This window comes from Platichthys flesus, chromosome 2, assembly GCF_949316205.1.
Source record: "Platichthys flesus chromosome 2, fPlaFle2.1, whole genome shotgun sequence".
In the NCBI taxonomy this organism is placed as follows: domain Eukaryota; kingdom Metazoa; phylum Chordata; class Actinopteri; order Pleuronectiformes; family Pleuronectidae; genus Platichthys; species Platichthys flesus.
Window position 1 is genome coordinate 25,654,947 of NC_084946.1, and position 20,058 is coordinate 25,675,004.

Below are 20,058 nucleotides of genomic sequence, written 5' to 3' on the forward strand. Positions count from 1 at the left end.
CATGCTGCCCAAAACAATGAGAATCATTTAACACTGAGTGTCTTTGAAGAACGACTCATCTACACTGATTGAACATGTAAGTGATCATGTCTGGACTCACATAGCCTTCCTGCAGTTCCTCACAGCTGGGATCAGTCTCAGTCGACCCTGGTCTGATGTCCTGAACTTCACCAGGTCCAACTCATCCAGAACCTCCTCTGACATCTGCAACATGTAGGCCAGAGCTGAGCAGTGGATCTCAGAGAGTTTCTTCATTGATTTGTTCTCTGACGTCAGGAACTGTTGCATCTCCTGATGAACTGAGTGGTCTTTCGTCTCAGTCAGACAGTGGAAGATGTTGATGCTTCTGTCAGGAGAAATCTCATCACTCTCCATCTCCTTCAGGTTGTTGATGATTCTCTGGAGGATCTTTGGATTGTTCTCTGTCTGACCCAGCAGGCCTCCTAAGACTCTCTGGTTGGACTCCAGACTGAGGCCGTGAAGGAAGCGGACAAACAGGTCCAGATGACCATTTGTACTGGTGAGGGATTTCTCCATGGTTCTCTTCAGGAGGTCATCCAAGGAGGAGGTTCTCCTTGTGTTCCTATATGTTCTCAAGAAGTTGTCAAGTTCTTCTGTGTTCCTCTCGGTGTAACAGTGGAACATGTAGACTGCAGCCAGAAACTCCTGAACGCTCAGATGAACAAAGCAGTAGACTGATTTCTGGAAGATCACACACTCTTCTCTGAAGATCTCAGTGCAAACTCCTGAGTACACTGAGGCCTCTGTGACATTAAGACCACACTGCTCCAGGTCTTCTTGGTAGAACATGATGTTTCCTTCCTCCAGATGTTTAAGTGCCAGCCTCCCAAGCTTCAGAAGAACGTCCCTGTCAGCCTCAGTCAGCTGCTGTGGAGTCGTCTCATGTCCCTCACCGTACTTGATGTTCTTCCTCTTTGTCTGAACCAGCAGGAAGTGTGAGTACAGGTCAGTCAGGGTCTTGGGCAGCTCTCCTCTCTGGTCTGTGGTCAACATGTGCTCCAGAACTGTAGCACTGATCCAGCAGAAGACTGGGATTTGACACATGATGTGGAGGCTCCTGGACGTCTTGATGTGTGAAATGATTCTGCTGCACAGCTCTTCATCACTGAATCTCCTCCTGAAGTACTCCTCCTTCTGGGCGTCAGTGAAGCCTCGTACTTCTGTGACCCTGTCAACACATGTTGGAGGGATCTGATTGGCCGCCGCAGGTCTGGAGGTTATCCAGACGTGAGCCGAGGGAAGCAGATTCCCCCGAATGAGGTTTGTCAGCAGCACGTTGACTGATGACCTCTGTGTGACATCAGACAGGAGCTCCCTGTGGTTGAAGTCCAGAGAAAGTCGGCTTTCATCCAGGCCGTCAAAGATGAACAAAGGTTTACAGACAGCGAGCGTCTCTGCTGTGAGCTTCTGTAACGCTGGATGGAAAACACAGAGCAGCGTGAGGAGACTGTGCTGCTGGTCCTTCACCAGGTTCAGCTCCCTGAACGAAAGCACAGTCAGCAGATCCACATCCGGGTTTTCTAAACCCTCTGCCCAGTCCAGAGTGAACTTCTGCACCGAGAAGGTTTTTCCAACGCCAGCGACTCCGTTGGTCAGGACGACTCTGATGCTGCTCTGCTGGTCAGTGGAGGCTTTAAAGATGTCCTGGACCTTGATGGGAGTGTCGTGAAGGATCTTCCTCTTGGAAGCCGTCTCAAGCTGCCTCACCTCATGTTGAGTATTAACCTCTTCACTCTGTCCCACTGTGATGTAGAGCTCAGTGTAGATCCTGTTGAGGAGGGTTCTACTTCCTGTTTCATCAGTTCCTTCAGTCACATGTTCACATGTCCTCCTCAGACTGAGCTTATGTTCATCTGAAACCTCCTGCAGACCACGATCTGCTGAAAGACAAGAAACAATGTCAGAGACAGAGAATCTGAGAATCTGCTGATTGTTTTCATCAGATACAGAATAATGTTGATGCTGTATGAAGGAACAAAATAATACAAGATGTGCTGATGTCAGAAGTGAAGACATCAGCAGACACATGTAGAGTGCTGCTCTGACCGGCTGTCTGAGCTCCAGCTCCTGTTCTGGATCTTTTTCCACACTGGGAACAGGAGGAGTCTCCTGAAGAACCTGACTGGTCCCAGTAGAAGGTGATGCACTGTCTGCAGAACCAGTGTCCACAGTTGGTGGAGACTGGATCCTTCAGGACGTCCTGACATGAAGCACAGCAGGACGACTGCCCCCCCTCAGAAACATGACTCCTCTTCCTCTCCCTGTGAAGACATTTCCTGATAACTCACATGTCACAGTCACAGGTTGTCATTACATCAGTCAAGGAGGTTTTGTTTTCACCCTGTATGTCTGTGTGTTGGTTGGTTTGTTCGTTAGTGGGATGATAAAAAACTACAGATAACCAGTAAACTTGGTCGAGGGTGTGGTACTGGTCCGTGAACCAGATCAAGAAAACATGCAATATATATAACGTTATTTAACATCACGATGGAGATATGACTTGTAATAAAAAAACATAAACAGTCTCTGACTATTGACTGGACGCAGAGCCCGTTCACAGCGCCACTAAGTACAGGGTAGTAGAAACAGTCTCTTACTCTGTGTGTGAGGGTCCAGGTTCATTACTGAAGTGTAGAGGAGGATCCATGGACCGGTCACTCTTCAGAGACACACAGCTGAACCCTGGAGACTCTGCTCTGTCCTCCTCTTCTTCCACATAACTACTCATCTTCAGTCTGAGAGGAAAAACACTGACATTGACTGTGAGCTGAAACACACACACACAACCTCATTTCCTAACAGTGCGTACTCACAAATCTGAGATTCATCATTATGTTAGTACCTAAATTTGTTTGTACTCTGCCAAAAAATTAAGAACTTACTCAGACCATGCGTACACACAAATGATGAAGTCCCGGCTGTCTTAGAAAATGTTAACATATCCTTTGACTAAATGCATAGTACTAGCCTGACGTTGTCAGACTCACAATTCTAGTCGAACTGCCCGACCAAAAATGTTGTGGGCGGGGCTAAGTTCGTCTGGCATCCAGGCTGGCATAGTACATTACAACTAAATTTATTTAAATCAAAATAGTAGATAAGACAGCAATTATTACATTTTCTAATGAATTGACCAAATGTAATAAAACACTATGAAACTGATAATAACTTGTGATCAGTGTTTACTAACCCTTTACTGTAAGTGTAAAGTGAGCGCAGGTCAGAGGAGGAGTGAGGAGGACGAGGAAGCAGCGGCGGCTAAATGAAGCCTGCTATTAAATTCAGTGTTAATAACACTGAAATACTGCTAATAAATTCTTCAAATATAACAACCCTGCTTTCTGCTCGCTCGTGAATCGTCTGCTCTCAGATTCCTCCTCTGCTCTTGGAGCCCCCATGAACCAGCTATATGTAAATTCAGTGTTTCTTCAAATATAACAAAGTCAACCCTCCTACATTGCTCCCTTTTGTAACCTGAGACAGTTGTAGGTTTAATGTGCTGGACTCAGCCGATTACAGTAAAATACGAATGTTTTTCAAATACTCACCAAACTCTGACTTCACTTCTGCTTCACCTGCTCGGGACCAGTTTACTTTCACTTTCCAGGCTCCTCTTTGCGTTTACTTGAAATCACGTGACTATGTGGTTGGGCGTGTGCGTGTTTTGTGGCCAGTGTTCATTGGCTGATGTTCAATGTCCCCCATGTGGACACAGGTCGTCACTGCAGGTTCAGTTCAGGAGCAGCAGTAAACACCTCCACACGTCATATTAACAGGTTTTTATTAACAGGAACAAAGATCCGATTCTCCTCAGTCACCAAATTAAAAACTGTGATGTCGTCATGTCACCTCATCTCCTGCTCATTCAGTGTTCAGCCTCAGCAGATGTGGTTTGTGGGGGAAACTTTGTGTCAATCACACAAAAACAAAAAATAAAGTGGTTCAGTAAAGTAGAATAATCAGTTCAGTGATAAACTCACATAAATAACTCACTGCAGCAAAGTGTTAGTTCAGTTTAAAGATGATCATCATCAGCAAATCCCATGAAGAGACAACTGAAAACCTCTTGTTCCTGAAGCTTTATAAAAGTTACACTTCACATTCACAAGGCTTTTCTAAACTTGTATCTTCAGTGGGAACCTGTGACCTCAGAGCCGAGTGCCACAGACAGTGGGAAGTCAGACTCAGCTGGAAGACTTTGGAATTTTCATGGGATTTGTTGAGAAGATTGAAGAATAAAAACATTAAAAACCAGGTTGAGATGAGGGAGTGACAGAGAGCAGAGGAGCAGTGGAGTGATCGCTGACACAGCAGCAGCAGCAGAGTGAAACTAAAGTGAGGGAAACACTGATTCAAGCAGCAACTTTAACATGTATTGATCTTATGAATGAAAAAGGTGAGAAAATCTGAACATAATCGTTAACTGGTGACCTCAGTGGTTCACTTACATTTAACTCAATGTGGGCAACTAAAGATATTCTTACATGTGTGCACAGTGAATCTTCAAATATTTACAACAACACGAGTAACAGAGAGGAAGACTTAAAACAAATGAGTCACTTCAAAAGTAAGCATTTCAGAATATATGACCTATAATAATAAATAAACACAAAGTCCCTCCCTGGTCTGAGTTAAATCCAACGTGTTGAGCTGTGATATGTTAAAGAAAAATAAAATTAAGTTTCCTCCAAAAACCAGGTTGTGCTGGTATGAAACAGTCGTGAAGCTTCCTGTGATGTGCAGGAGATGAAGTTGATTTAAAATCATAAACATGAGAGCAAGTTTTATAAATGTTCCAAAGCAGGATTTTTTAAATTAAAAAGAGAAGCACAGACATCGTAACAGTTTGGTATTTACAATAGCAAAAAGGTAATGTTATGCAAATATTACAAAACATTATGATCAAAGCAAAGAGTCTGATTCGTTTCCTTTACATTTTTCTTGCACATGAACAGTTACAGCACACACGAGTTTCTCTCCTCGGACACGATGAGTAGCACCTGTACTCTCCTGAAGTATTTGCCCTGTGAAACCATGAGTTTGTCAGAAGGAGATTTATCGTTACTGGGGCAGAAGAACATACAAATTCACTTCTGCACCGGTGGAAAGAGAAAAAGAAACGATGACAGTAATACTCCAGTATCTTAATATATATTATTTGTCCACACATTCAGTTGGCAGAAGCACTTACTGTACACAACAAATCGTCCCCTGCATCTCTACGTGGACAACAGAGGGAAGGAAAGATCAGTCGACTAACGGGGGAAGGGACAGAGTCAGTTAATGGCCGGCGTGTCCTCAGTGAGGAGCTGAGCTGAGCACTGAGCAAGGCTTGATTTTGAAAACGAAAATGTGAAGATGGCAGGCAATCTGGTTGCAAACACTGACACAGTAACGCACCAAGTCGAAGAAGGAAATGAACTGTAGGAGAGAGAGAGAGAGAAAACAAACAGTGGAGAATCAGAAGCTCTAATTGACCTTTATTAAATGAACGTAACCATGACTGACAACTCTGGCGTAAAGCTTCATGTGTACTCACCAAAGCAATCCACAACACCAGGTACTCGTCAATAAAACTATTGAAATACTGATCCAGGAACAGCAGGCCTGGCCCCAGGAAGGCTAAGTCGTAAAGGTTCATCTCACTTTTTGTCATATGTGCTACCTGTGGACAGACAAACCCCAGTCAGCTGCAAACACAACTCTGCTCACTTCAAATAAGAACTTCAAGATGTTGGAAGGAACATCAAGCTCCAGTTTTACACAAACTTCTTCCGTCACACTTTCATAATAATTTCCATAATATAAATGTAGGTTTTCCGGCTTTTATAGAAAACGATAGTCTTCTGTGTATTTTAACATTGTCTTTAACATGCTGGTGTTATCAGTGTGCTGTTGTAAATGTGGTCTGTGGAGAGGAAACGACGGATGGAGTCCCAGCTTCAAACTGAAAGTAAAGATGAATGTAGGAGATTATAGAAGACTCATTCTAGATGTTTCACTTTCTCCACCAACTGTCAACCGTCTCATATTTTCTATAAATGTCTGAGTGACTAAACCAAAGTCTAAATTGTTTCATTAAGTCAGAAGGTTTTTTTGTTTAGCTTAATTTAAAATACCTCATTCAAATTGTCATTTTAAGTGAATGTTGTCGTCACTATTTGAGCATCATACATAAAAATAAAAAGGTGTGTTTGACTTACAACTAATTTATTGGTGATTTTGGCCGAGACAAAACCAAACGCCAGGATATAAAGACAGGGATGTTTCTCAAAGAGCTGGACAGCCGACTTCTTGTATATCATCACCGCCAAGATGATAACGGAACCAATGTGTAGGACTGGAGAGAGGACGCTGGTCCCCTGAGGACAGACACGGCACAAAGACAATGGAGACAGAGAAAGTCAGAGAAGCTGCTGTGACCTCATCGGCAGAACAAACTGACACAACAACAATCTACTTAATCTGATCAGAAACTGTGTTTGGGCCAAATGTTTTATAAACAATGAGCATGATGTATTGTTTATCCGGTCACCATGATTTACACAAACTATCCATCACTACACGTTAACAGGAAAGAACATCGGAGGTTTCCAGACTTACTGCTGTTGTGGATCCGTTTTTGCCGACACCTCCTGTAAAAATAACTCTGAAGTAATTGGTGCAGGAGAAGATGGCTCCTAAAAAAGTGCAGATGGCAGGAATCATTTTCATCTGGATATTTAGGACTGGAATCTGGGAAACAGGACATTAAAACACAGAAATTAGGAAATGATAAAACATTTATACATACAGCAAACGCTCCTGCCTAAATGATTTAATCTGTGAGTACATTGAGCAGCTTCAAGTCCACAATGGAAGCATCATGAGTACGTCAGAGACATCCTTTGTATTTCTGGTAACAATTAAAGCAAAATATTAAAATAAAATATTGCAATATTCCATTAATGCAGCATGATTCTGTTTAATCTGTTAGAAAACCCATCGCAATTACCAGTGACTGCCAGAGAGCAGATCCTCCCACGGCGGCCAGCAAATACATGATTATTATGAAGAGTTGCACCTCGGTCACATCAATGCTGAGTGAGAGGAGAGAGCAGAACATTAATAAAAAAATGCACAAGGTCCTCCTGCAGCCTTCTTCCACAACAAACTGGTGCAACTGGGGCTGATGGGACACTGCTGTGTTCTCCAGCACAACACAGGTTTAGCTTGGCGGTTGAAGAGGTGACATCAGTGATAGAAACCAAAACCTAACAGCACAAATGGAATGGTGGAGTATGGGGAAGTATTTAAATAGCATATTCTAGGAATCTGTCACAGTTTCCCAGCGAGTAAGTTGGCAACTTCAAAAGACTTATGTTCCACCAACACGTATAAATAAATAAAAACACTTTGCAATGACGTGAAAAATAGAAAAGCAAGTTTTTAAGGGGCATCAGGAATTAACCGATTAGAGTTTGGTGGTTGAAGTTCAAAGGTCAAGGTCACAGTGACCTCAGGTTTCTTGTAAACGTGTCTCAGGAACACCCGTGGGGAACTTTATGACATCTGGCACAAACACTTGGACTCGAGGAGGACCTGTTTACTTTTCTACAAACAGATCAAGAGACTCACATGCCAAACCGCAGCGTTCCTGACACGTATGTTTGCCAGTGTGCACAGTAGAACATAAACATCCCAGCGAAGCAGCAGAAGAACATCCAGTCCGGGTTGGTGCCCATTTGCACTGCTATACTGGTTCCCAGCACCACAAATACTGTGGGGACGACAACAGGAGGGTTTTAGCAGAGCTCCAGGTTTACTCAGACACAGCAGAGTTTAACAGGAAAACCAACTGACCAGTGGAGAGGGAGTCGCAGCCGTGGTCAAACAGCTCACCCAGCGGAGAGCTGCTATTGGTGCGTCTGGCCTGTTTCCCGTCTATGGCGTCTAATGACTGGTAGATGAACAGACCCACGGCACACAGCAGGTACGCCCAGAGCGGAGCCTGAAACAAAACACACACACATTGATATGGAGCCGGGGTCACGCTGCCTCACACCCACAGACATCTGAATCAAAGGATCAGTTTCACTTCAGTGTTGAACGTCTATATTGAAACTCAACACTCAAACACAGGAGGTTTAAGTTCTGTCGACAACAGACACAAGATGCATTCATCAGTCAACAATATTTTCATTCATGAATGAATTTAAGATCCTTCCAGCAGCTTGACATGATCTTTTCTGGTGACATTGCGCTGTGAAACATCCAGAGGAGGTTGAGATGTATCTGAGTAGTTTAGATACAAATAGAAATCCACCAACAGGGATTCATTGATAGAAACCGGCAGTTGCGTTTAAAACTAGCTCGTTATATATATATGTTTTAAAGTGAAGACTGTGCAGTGTAGGGTTGTTCCCTCACCTGCTCAGTGGCAGTTGGGCAGTAGTAGACGAGCACGAGGGTGGTGAAGACATTGGTGGCGAGGCCGATGATGGTGATTAAGTTTGGGGCGATCCAGGACGGGACCCGTCCCACCAGCCACTCCCAGTAATACTGCATCAGAGGCTCCAGCAGGGAGCGTCCTGCACTGCTGTACCTGGAGGGACAGACAGCAGCCAGATGAAGACTTGATGACTTAAACTCACCACCCAGAACGTACTATAACTACTGGTGATGATGCAATACTGTCATCACTGCTGTCAAAACACACATCAGACAGAAGAGCCATGTACTTAACAAACATTGGCCTGGTCCGTATATCATTAGTTCCTAACGTGTCACTATATTAAACAAAAGGACTACACAGTTTTACCTGTGCTCCTCTAGTCTCTTGAGCTGGTGTCGGGACAAGGGGGGTGAGGGCAGCTCAATCAGCTTGCGCAGCACTCCAGGGGCAAGCCAGCAGGCCGCCTCCATGCCAACGCCCTGCCCAGGGTCCTTTTCCCGGCCAAGGCTTCGGCGAGAACGCAGGCCCCCCCCTTGCTGCTGCCCCGTGGTGCTCATGGAGCCCTGCTGCCTGCTGGTCTGGTCCCTGATGGCTCCGGCTCCGGCTCTGCCACTGTCCTGACGGATGGGGTTAAAGATCCACAGTGGGGCTGGGTGAGGCTGGAGGATACCTAGGAACAAAAACACCACAATCACAATACTATCATGTGCCGATACAAAACATGTTTCACACATCCGTGTAGCACCTGCACCCAACACAAGTGATTCTGCTGGAAGAGATCTTCCGTGTTTTGTTCATGCTGAGGTCGAGCAGAGTCCATCAAGTCTAAACCTTAGACTGACAGTGAGTTATAAGATATATAATAGAAATACATTTAAATGACATTTTATCTTAAAAAACGAGGGCGAGAGGTAGAATATATACGTCAACACAAACACTAGAATGTCACTAAGTGGAGAACATGTCCCTGTCAATCAACTGTCCCCTGGAATCAATAAAGTTGAACCAGTTTGTACCAAATCAGAAATATCAGTAGCCTCAATATGCCGGAGTTTTCGCCCATCAAGATCCGAAAATTATTCTCAGAAATAAACTATTCTGACAATGATAAAGATCTGGATCCGCACTAAGATGTAGTTTCCCCGACACACAGCAGGACCACGCTACAGTAGCCCGGACCGGACAAACTAAACACATTTTCAGTTGAACTTTTACGACAACTGAAGCTACCACAGGTTCTCTGTCATGTCTGTAAGGGGAGGGGGAGGTGAGGGGGTGTTCAGCTGCAACACGACACTTCACCACTAGATGTCACTAAATTCCACACACTGAACCTTTAAGAAGGTCGGCAAGTGAAACTGAACCTGACTGACAGCAATAAAACTACAGCAAATACAACTGACATCCGACGGAACAGGCGATGGACACTCAGGACTTTTGTGATTAATGTTTCTATTATTTATCTATATTCTATAAGAAGTAAATCCTGTGTTTGAATTAAAGCTTCTTCTCACGTTTGATCACATGTCAGAGCAGAGATTGGGTCACAGCTCAGTTTCTCTCGGGCTCCGAACAGAACCTGCTCTTAACGGTCAAACGTGTTGTTGTCACATGTGTTGTTGTCGGTGCGGACCCATGACGTGTGTGTGTGTAGCTTCTGAACATGAGAGTAACACACATGTCTGACGTGTTGCACAGCTTCATCTGCAGACGAGGGTCAGCTACTGACCGGTGACACAATCAGACACACACGTCACCCTGTGAACGAACAATCACTACACACTGTCAGTGTCACAATCTGCTGTCAACCGAGCTGCGGTTTGCTAGCTAGCTTAGTTGCTGTTAGCCATCTCCTCAGTACCACTGACGCTACCGACGCAGCTGACTCTGACCGCTGGCTGCGTTGGCTTCGTCTGCCGGTCGGTTCCTCGCGTCCTCACACCGACATCCACAGACACGTCGCAGTTGAATTTAAACCGAACCGACGCCTGCCTGCGCGTTAGCCTGAATTAGCCCGGACAAGCTAACCGACGGGTGTAGCATCGACTGACCTGACCGCCGAGAGGACGAGAGCCGCGGGCAGTCCGAGGGGCGGTAGCGGCGCTTGGTAGCCGGCAGACAGCGCCTCTCTGCCGGGTGCTCGGTGTCTGGTTTCCCCGGTATGAATTAAAACAGATACCGAAGGGCTCGTCCGCGGCGGCAGGAGGATCCACGACCGGTGTCACGGTGGCTGACACGGGGAGCTAGCTCGCGTTAGCCGCTACGGAAGTATCGCGAGGCTGCGGTAGTCTTTGCCCTGAGTGCGGTGTTCCAGGCGGGCAGACCGAGCAGAGGGCAAACAGGCTCAGGCCAGATTGAGACGTTTGAAAAACATATAGAGTAGAAATAGACGTTATAGATTAGATCTTAAACCACCTGTTTTTAAATTTCTATAAAGAAAAATAGAATCAACACGTCCCAGTTTCCTTATCTGAGTTTTTATTCTGGTGCTCACACAGGACGTATACGTGAGGGACAAATTATGTATATTTATTCAGTTTTACTTACAGATCATAACGTACATTATCTCAAGGCTATTTACATGTTCCTGGTCCCACGAGGAGGATCGCAGAGGACATTCAGGCTCAAAACACGCTGTAAATAAAGTTGTTTTGAGTCTAATTTGAACGTCTGGTGCTTTATTTTCTGTCTGAAGAATTGGTCACCATTTAGTTAAATTGTATTGTATTTGGCTGCAGCGCTGTTTACCCCTGAGACTGCTAAAGTGTTCTGTGGACTCAAACCCCTTCACCCACCTCCTCCATCGGTGGTGAGTAGGGAAGGAGTGAATTTTAATTTTTGTGTGAACTATCCCTTTGAGAACTTAAAATTACAGAGAAAACCTCATTAAAAAAGATCCCACGGTGATCGGGTGCCCTTTCAAATATATATTCTGACATTTAACGAACTCCAAAATCAAGTATTTATTAAAGACAATGAAGTTCAGCCTTATAGCAATGGAATTAACGGTTGATGCAGGTTTCACTAAGGCTCGGTTAGTGAACCAACAAGTTGCAGAACTCAAGCAGAGATTTGATGCACAAACACAGACCAGAACCGTGCAGCCACAGAGTTTAATAGAAATGTTCACGAGATCAAATGACAGCCACTCAAATCTTTGTCGTTCAGCCACACGTCTCCTCACAGAGACTCGGTTTCATCCAGTCTGGAGGCTCAGATGGCATCGTGTACAGTATGAGTTCAATTCTAAGAAGAGGAGAGAACACTGGTGGTTCAGGGCTCTTTTATACTCTGTATGGAAACAAAGGAAACAGCTGTAGCAAGTATTTCAGTTTCAGTTATCATCTGAAAGTGAGACGACAAACAGCAGCAGTGCAGTTGTTGTATTGTTGCACGTTGCTGCTGCAGGATGTTGATCTGCAAACAGGAAAAACATGTTTGACTTTTTCTTTGGTCGAGAATGATTAAGAGGTAAAGCAATTAGATTTAAGTCTGGATAAGTTTACGTATTCTTAAAAATGTAGACTTTAAATGTTGTCCCTGTCGTGTTTGCTTCTGAGGACATGTCCTTAAGGACGTGTCTTATTTTTTGGTTGTAGCGCCAAGTCCTTGATGTAAATATGACTGAGACTGAACATTGAGACATTTGTGTGTCTCTGCCGATCGACAGACGACTTTCATTCAGCTTTAACTCAAACACTCTCTCAACTGAAACTTAAAATTCTTGCAACATGTGGATGCATCTGCAGCCGAACGTGTGTCTTGGCACTAAAGACAAATGTATTGTTGTGCTTTATGTGTTTCATTGTTCAAATGATGGAGACAATTGATGATTTCTCATGTGTCTGTGGACAGAGCGGGGGGTTAGGCCTCTGTGTCGGACAGCTGAGTCAGGTAGGGGTTGTTGAAGAAGTCCCTCAGGAGGCTCTGCACCCGGGCGGGCTGGGGGCCCGGAGCGTCAGGGACCAGCTCCGGGTTCAGGTCCAGGTTAAGGACCTTCTCTGGGCTGAGGGCGGCGGAGCGGGTCTGGGCGGTGTGGAGCCCCTCCATGGCGCTCGACAGCCAGATGAGCCTCTTCAGACTCTGGATGTTTCGACCACGGTCGTGCATCAGCTGGTGTTCGCTCACAGCTCGGCGGCTGCGAGGAGACGGAGGAGAGATCAGTCAGGTCAGTCCACAACTCAATCAACATCCAATGATCAATATGTGAAACACGAGGGAGACAGAAAAAATACAGGAATGAGATTAAAACACTGAATTTATGACACTGAAATATTGCAAAAAGAAAACTGTCAATGTGAAAACATGAGACAATTATCAGAGATCCATGTTCGTGCAGGATGATATTTCTGGAGACATCAACATTTTTTATATTTCAGGTTTTTCTGAGAAATCAGAGGCGACGACAAATCCTCAGATTTTCCTCCAGTGTAAATCTGGACACTTCAACCTTACTGCCAAATTTCAGGAAAGGAATCCTTTTTTTGTGATTCTGGATTTCTGTATTTGAGTTCTTCATTTTATTAACATCAAATATTTTACTGCTTTAATGTTTCTTTTTAAATTCTTTCCTTTTTCACTGCTCATGACTCAAAACTGTGAATATTGAGCTCAATTTCTCAATGTTTATTCGTCAGGCTAATCTCTCTATTAATCTGTCTGTGGTTCATCTGCACGTGGACCATGTGGAGCTGTGGTTTACCTCTCGCTCTGGTCACACTGTGCCGCTGTAAAGACGACGAGCAGCGTGACCACGAACCACTGCACAGATCTGTGGGACAACAGCATCTTCTGCAGCAAAACATCAAGAAACCCAAATCACGACTCGACATTAGAAGAAAGAAAGAACAAGTAGCATCGTCCACATGTCACACAACGAGCTGACAACCGCCTTAAACTGTGACCCTTCAAATCTACACACGTCTTATGTCAGTTCATTCATCTCGAGGCTGTGACCAGTTTGAATTCAAGGTTTTTCTTTGCTTCTGTTCAGTGAAATTTGTCGTGAATTCATATGAAAAGAGTCAAATAAATATAACTTTGAATAAAAACATTTCCTCAGATTCATCTTTAAGCTTTGTGCCTCAGCTCTTAGACATTTTAAATAAACCAACACGTTTACAGAAGTAACTTGAAATAGAAATGAACATGTTGCAGTTGTTTGAAATAAGAAATTTAAAGAAGAATTTGTTGAAATAAAGAATTTCACATTTAGCTGACTCTGTAAAAAAAAAGGAATTGTTTAAACAGCAAAGTGAACATTGTAAAAATAAGCTTTAAGATGTTTGATCTTTTCTTCTTCTCCTTAACTTTTATATTTGAAAAGAATCAATGCTAATCAAATCAACAGAAAATTACATTTAATAAAGAAATAAAACGTCTAAATATTCCAACCTCACTGCTGTTTGAACATAAATCACCACATTCACAGAAGTAACATGGAAAAAACATTTTAGATAAAATGATAAATTAATAAAATAAAGAGCAAACATTCAACGTTCAGCTTTGATAAACGAGGAATATTGAAGATACTCACGTCGTGTGTGTGTCGCTGACAGCAGCTCCTCTAATGATCACGACTCACGAGTCTGAACTGACTTCAGGTCCGACCTCAGGACCTTTTTATAAAGCCACCTGACACACACACACACACACACACACACACACACACACACACACACACACACCCACACAGGGGCTTATACGAGTCACAACAGATTCAAAGTGGGGCCTTTGAGTTGCTAATGAAACAGACGTCTGCGTCGTCATCTCTCTGACATGTGAGTTTTGTGTCTGTGCAGAGGAAATATCAAATGTTTCTCAGGTTATTTGTGTTTGGTACAAAAGCCCCGAACAGCCCGGTGCGTCTCCGTGAGGTTCACGCTCTCTCAGAGACTCTTTACATAATCAGGTGCTTTTAAAACCTCAGGAAGGAAAATTCAATTGAGGGATTATCACGTTTCTCCTCGTTATCATTCTCGGCTCTAATCCAGCAGCGGCTCCTCTCGGGAGGATCCGAGCGTCCTGGACAAAGAGCAGTTTAGAGAAATGGAGCTGAATGTTTTCACTGATGTTGAGGACACAGACTCAGGGATGAGTCAGGGTTTGAGAAGTTGAAACTTTTGCCTGTAGTTAAGATGCCTGTTGCCTGGAGCTGTCCTCCAGCTTCTTGACATCACAACCCCCCCTCCCCTCCCCCCACACACACACCAATCAACCCAAACCACAAGAGGCTGCAGGTTGCCTCGGTGCCGCCACAGTCACCGGGAGACACGCAGCGGTCTTAACAACACCTTCCTGGACCAGTTTCTATCAGTGAGAAATGTAGGACACGTCAGAGGCTGCTGGGCGGAGGGATGGAGTGATCGGGTCCATTAAGGATCAACTGAGAGTGGTCAGAAGTTATTGTTCTCATGGAGAGAGAAGAAAGGAAGAAGAGGAAGCTCCTATGTAGATATGTACTGTATTTGTATATATATAGAGAGATATACTGTATATGTATCTATATGGGCGGTGTGGCCTAGGGGGTAGAGTGGTCGTTCTCCAACAAGAAGGTTGCCGGTTCAATCCCCACTCTTCCCCATCTGCATGCCGAAGTGTCTTTGGCAAGATACTGAACCCCTAATAGCCCCTCATAAATGTTGAGTGTACTAATTGTAAGTCGCTTTGGACAAAAGCATCAGCCAAATGACATGTACTGTAATATATAGAGAGATATACATGTATATAGAGATATTGCACCTTGTAGGGCTCATATCACTCTGCTCCACGAATCAGGCCTCAAGTCTCCAGAAGTCTCCAGAAGTCCAGCAGGAGCCGTAGCCTTCACGCTCCACTGCTGTGGAACCATCTCCCAGTTTCAGTCCTGGAGGCAGATGTGAATGTGGTCTGAACAAATAAGATTTGATTTGATTGATTGGTTGATTGAGGTGCGACTCAATCAGATGGAGAACACCTTTCTCTACAGCAGGAAGCACAAGGGCCAATCGGACAGTTCAGGGTCTGTGTGTATCATACTGCAGGTGCACATTTGGAATCCTTCAACAAGCAAATGATCATCGACACTGAAAGCATTTTTAGAAAAATTTTCTCTCACAAGTTTCCTTCACACATGAGGGAGGCAGCAGGAGGTTGTTGGTTTGTGTATAAAGTTGAACTCATCTGTTTAATCAAAGATGTCACGTGAGAGGAGTTTTCCTTATTTCATTGTCCTTCATTCACAGAATGTTGACAGATGTAATTTTCTGACTTCTTCACTTATCACAGGACATCATACAACGCTCATCACGACTCATCATTAAAAGGAGAAAGAACAAGTAGTGTCATGTGATTGAGTCATTTTCAATTCAACCAATTCTCTATTATCTTTTAGAATTTTTTGTTGACCTTCACTTTGACCTTTAGTAGATCAGCTCCTCAAGAGTTAATCGTAACAGCTGAGTGAGGTACACACACACACACTCGCTCGCACACACACACACACACACACACACACACACGCACAAGCACACGCACACGCACACACATACACACACACACACACACACACACACACACACACACACCTCCAACTTCAACCTTTATAGTGAAATACAAACCCCTAGTAAAGGTTATAACTAACCAATACAATTTAAAGACAATGAACTATAAAAATAAATATATACAGTGAAAAGAGAATATTTACAGTGTGACATCACTGCACTTGTATAAATTGATTATTGCACATTTCTACTGCAGCTTTCCATACACAGCTTTGATTTATAAATCAGGTGTCGTGCAGCCTGTGTCCACATGGGGACAGTGTTGCACCAAGCAGCTGAGAGCAGCTGGAGGAGGAGGAGGAGGAGGAGGAGGAGGAGAAGGAGGAGGAAGAGGTAGTGTTGTTTCATCATAGCAGGAGCTGCAGAGTCAGAGGGAGCCTGAAAGCTATGAGTCTGATAAACTGTCAGAGAGCAGCAGCATCACACTGAGACAAATAACACACATTTACAGTAGATGAGAGATGTGTGTGGTTTTTTCCAGAAGATACGTACCAAGTCGTCTCAGACATTTGATGCAATATTTGCAACGTAATCAGAGGATTTATTGTATTTCTGAGAGAATCTGTCGTCATGCGCTGGAGAGAAACGAGGGAAAAAGCACCGGGGAGATTTAATGAAAGCAGATCCAAGATCAGACGAAAGCTTTTCATGTGTCTTCACTTTTAGTTTTTATCTTTTTATCACTGGTTGGTAAAATCCAGATTTTTGACTCATGATGAAAGAGATGGTAATTTTCTTTAAACATCCTCTTCTTTCTTCAAGTACGAGAGAAAAGATCATAGATTTATTTTAATCTTCAGATCTGACATCTCCTTGTGACCTCCACTGAGGAGTTGTTCTGTTTTCACTACCGTCTGTTTGCTTGTTTGATTGTTTGTGAGCAGAAATACACAAAAACTAGCAGATGGATTATCACGGAACCTGGTGGAAGGATTCGATTTGTGTCTGAGAAGAACCCATCACATTCTGGTGCAGATCTGGATCAGCAGGAGGATCTCTGAATTGTTTTTCTATTTAACCTTGAGAAATTTGATTTTTTTTTTCCAATTTCCATCGATTTCTCAGTTCTTTTCCTCAGATCTTGATGAAAGATTCAACAAAGTTTGATGCAGATCTGAATGATTATTCACATCTATCGAATATAATGTTTCAGAATGAACTCTTTCCTGTGCCAGATGCATGAAGACGGCCCTGAGGGAATGTTCTGTTCAGGCATCATATTCATATTATACTAAATGAATGTGAACTTGTGCTTTACCTGTTAAGAAAAACAAAGCAAATTAAATATAAAAGTGCTTTTTAGAGAAACTGTCTTGTACAGAAACACTCTATTTGACCATCAGTGGTTTCATTATCAGAAAGTTCATAGTAGATTAACTTTGTTTGTTTCAGCGACAGAAAGTAAATTGTGTGTTTAAAGTTGAGTGATTGAAATACTGAAACCTGAGTATATAAGTATATTAGTATATATAATACACTGGATATTCTTTACCTGGATACTGCTCAGAGATCAACAGAATTAATTACCACTTGTGACTGCAGAGGGCGATGCCGCTCAAGAAAGGTTTTCTCTTGAATGACCAGCAGAGGGCGACTCCACCAAGTCAGTTTCTATAGAAATCTACGAGGAAACTACCTCTCCCTTGATTTATAACGTCAGTAAACATTTTCTTGAGGAGTTCATGGTCTCAATCTCCAGATGCTTCATTACAGCATGATGTTCCTTTTTAACATTTTGGTGTGACTGACAGCCAAAACCATCCAATGGCTGCAGGTCAAAGATGTAGGTGGGCGTGAAGTCAGGCTCCTCCCCTTGCCCACATCAATATTTGGAACTAAAGAAGAATTAGAATAAAGTAAATTGTAAAGAAGATATATGAATGTATGCGTATTTATAAAAAAATCACAAATGGAAACAGGTATATTTCAAATCCCAATGGCTTTATTTTATGTATATAGATTTGTATATATTTATATAGTATATATACTGTATATACTTTTGTAACAACTTTTACTCAGTTGCTTGATTATCATCTTTTGTTCAGCGTAAGTTCAAACGACATGACACTAAGACCAAGGCATTCCACATGATCATATCTTACAAAAGAGTAAAGAAAACGTGTGCGTGTGCACCTGTCGTGCACATACACACACACATACATACATACATCAATGTACAGGTATCGTGGTTCTGTTTGTAGAAAGAACTGAAAAGTAAAGACGGAGACAGAGTGAGAGGAGGCGAGACAGCCGATGAGCCACTGGAGCTGAACTGGAGGATTGTGTTGCATAGATCGAAGCAAACAGGAGGAAGATGATGGACAGGAACCGACGGGATGAAGAAGGTGACGCACACACCGAGGAAACACACCCACACACACACAGGGAAGCACAGGACGTTTTATTCTGGCTCACACACACTTAACCCAAAGTTAACGTGTTTTATTATAAACCAAGATTTGGACCTGACGATCGAGGCCTCCACTGCCGACGAACGAATATCTTCCCGTCTACACTTCTTTCGTTTTACAAAATATCTCCTTCCAGACGAGAAACCGACAGATGTTAGACCAGCAGGTGGCGATAAAGCCGACATCAAACAACCTGGCAAAAACCAGAGAAGAGGTCTGTGGTCTGAGTGATGTCGGGTGAGGCTCCTCCCACAAAGCAACAGTTATTGAAAATGTAAACGTTTGTATGAAACTCAGTTTAAGTGACTGAAGACGAGGTTTGGACGAGAAACTCAAAAGTTTGTTTTGCTAAATCTCCGCATCAGTGTGGACGTGAATGTGTGAATCAGATTCAACCTAACAACCACACGGTGCCACGAGAGGAAGATTATCAAACATTAAGATCCATCCTCTGGAAACCATGAACGCCTGAGTCCCATTCAGCCCCGATCCATCAAGGACATGCTGAGATGTTTCATTGGAAATGTGAAAAATCTGAAAATCACCAAAGACACTGGGATTCATTCTCTGGGAACCAAGATGTTTCTGACCATCCGATTGGCTGTTGAGATATGTGAGTGTGGGACGAGTGGCAGCGTTAACTGGTTTGGCTGAACTGAAAGATTCATGTTGGTTTTTTTTGTCACGTTCTCGTTAAACTGAGAAAAAAAAAAAAGATTGTTGAACACACAAACCAATTAAGTTTGTTCAAATTAAAGTGAAAAGAATACACAACACAATTGTTAAATTTGACTTGAACAAACCTAATTGATAAGTTTTACCAAATGAAGTATTTTTAAGTTTATTTTACAGATTATCAATTGAAAAAAGTAAATTTAGGTAAATTGTTAAGAAAATGTGACGACAGAGTCAAACCTCCATGTCCATCAGTCAGTTTAATTCTAATGTTTAAGCAGAAACACAATGTGAAGAGTGTGTTGAGTTGTGTAGTGACTCGTTTTAAACCCTTTAATCTTTAGGGAATCACACATTAAAACTTAGTCAGTGAGCAGGTGTGTAAAATATAAATTCATCGATTATCACAAAGACATTTCCTGAAACTCTCCTGTTTTCTCATTTGAAGTAAAATCTGATTTTAGCACAACAGTGTGAAGCAGAGGAATCATCCACCATCAAACTTTAAACCTGACTCACATCTGGTTTAACGATCGGGTGCAGATACAGATCCTCTTCAGAAAACAACCGAGGAAACATCTGGAGCTGGGTTTGGTTCCTTTTGAGTCTTTTGGTCTTTTTCTGGCAGCGATTTAAACCAGTTTAAAAGTTGACCAGTTAACCACCAGTCATCACCCTGACAAGAGGACGCCTGTCAAACATCAGACTGATATCGATAAACTGTTTGTGTTTCAACATTAACACACGTTCAGTCCTTAAACCCACATATTGAGTCTTTTCTGATCATATTGAGAAACTGATCAGAAAAGTATTTCAGTTTTCTCTTGATTAATTAATCTGTGACTATTTATATATAGTAAATTATAAAACGTTGGACATTTCAGAATTTGCTCTTTTCTTCCTAATTTGTGAAGATTAGCAAAATGCTTTGGATTTTTTGGACAAACTTTTGGAGTTTCTCATTATTTTCTGATAT

General features: G+C 42.9%; 3 protein-coding genes across 10 annotated transcripts in view; all 3 read right to left on the minus strand.

Annotated features, from left to right (window-relative positions):
* Positions 1-3,701, minus strand: part of LOC133970886 (NACHT, LRR and PYD domains-containing protein 12-like) — a 32,573-nt gene extending 28,872 nt beyond the window's left edge. For 7 of the 8 annotated variants that reach the window (XR_009924343.1, XM_062408075.1, XM_062408036.1 and 4 more), the window contains exons 1-4: positions 3,570-3,636; positions 2,619-2,788; positions 2,068-2,282; positions 101-1,898 (exon numbers count right to left, since the gene is read on the minus strand). Coding sequence is in view for 7 of the 8 variants with exons in the window: in XM_062408075.1 (XP_062264059.1) it covers positions 101-1,898; positions 2,068-2,282; positions 2,619-2,749 (2,144 nt within the window). In the remaining variant the exon portion in view is untranslated. Of the gene's footprint in view, positions 1-100; positions 1,899-2,067; positions 2,283-2,618; positions 2,789-3,569 lie in introns of all 8 variants that reach the window. The other variant, XM_062408028.1, reaches the window with a different exon arrangement.
* An 84-nt stretch (positions 3,702-3,785) lies between these two features.
* Positions 3,786-10,676, minus strand: cept1b (choline/ethanolamine phosphotransferase 1b). The gene is made up of 10 exons (XM_062408220.1): positions 10,507-10,676; positions 8,822-9,125; positions 8,431-8,605; positions 7,864-8,011; positions 7,639-7,780; positions 7,016-7,100; positions 6,625-6,756; positions 6,225-6,383; positions 5,561-5,686; positions 3,786-5,442 (listed from the first exon to the last, which is right to left on the minus strand). Exons 2-10 carry the CDS (start codon positions 9,010-9,012, stop codon positions 5,320-5,322), a joined length of 1,281 nt encoding a protein of 426 aa, XP_062264204.1. The 5' UTR covers positions 9,013-9,125; positions 10,507-10,676; the 3' UTR covers positions 3,786-5,319.
* Positions 10,677-12,319: 1,643 nt separating this feature from the next.
* On the minus strand, positions 12,320-13,243 carry pth4 (parathyroid hormone 4). Its single transcript, XM_062408491.1, has 2 exons — positions 13,158-13,243; positions 12,320-12,593 (listed from the first exon to the last, which is right to left on the minus strand). Exons 1-2 carry the CDS (start codon positions 13,241-13,243, stop codon positions 12,320-12,322), a joined length of 360 nt encoding a protein of 119 aa, XP_062264475.1.
* Between the last annotated feature and the right edge of the window lie 6,815 nt (positions 13,244-20,058).

Coding starts and splice junctions, on each gene's coding strand:
- pth4 (XM_062408491.1), bottom strand. CDS start 13,243: ATGCTGTTGTCCCACAGATCTGTGCAGTGGTTCGTGGTCACGCTGCTC. Junction 12,594..13,157: donor CAGTGTGACCAGAGCGAGAG/GTAAACCACAGC, acceptor GTCTCCTCGCAG/CCGCCGAGCTGTGAGCGAAC.
- cept1b (XM_062408220.1), bottom strand. CDS start 9,012: ATGAGCACCACGGGGCAGCAGCAAGGGGGGGGCCTGCGTTCTCGCCGA. Junction 8,012..8,430: donor GCCCAACTGCCACTGAGCAG/GTGAGGGAACAA, acceptor GTTTTGTTTCAG/GCTCCGCTCTGGGCGTACCT. Junction 5,687..6,224: donor AAATCACCAATAAATTAGTT/GTAAGTCAAACA, acceptor GTCTGTCCACAG/GTAGCACATATGACAAAAAG.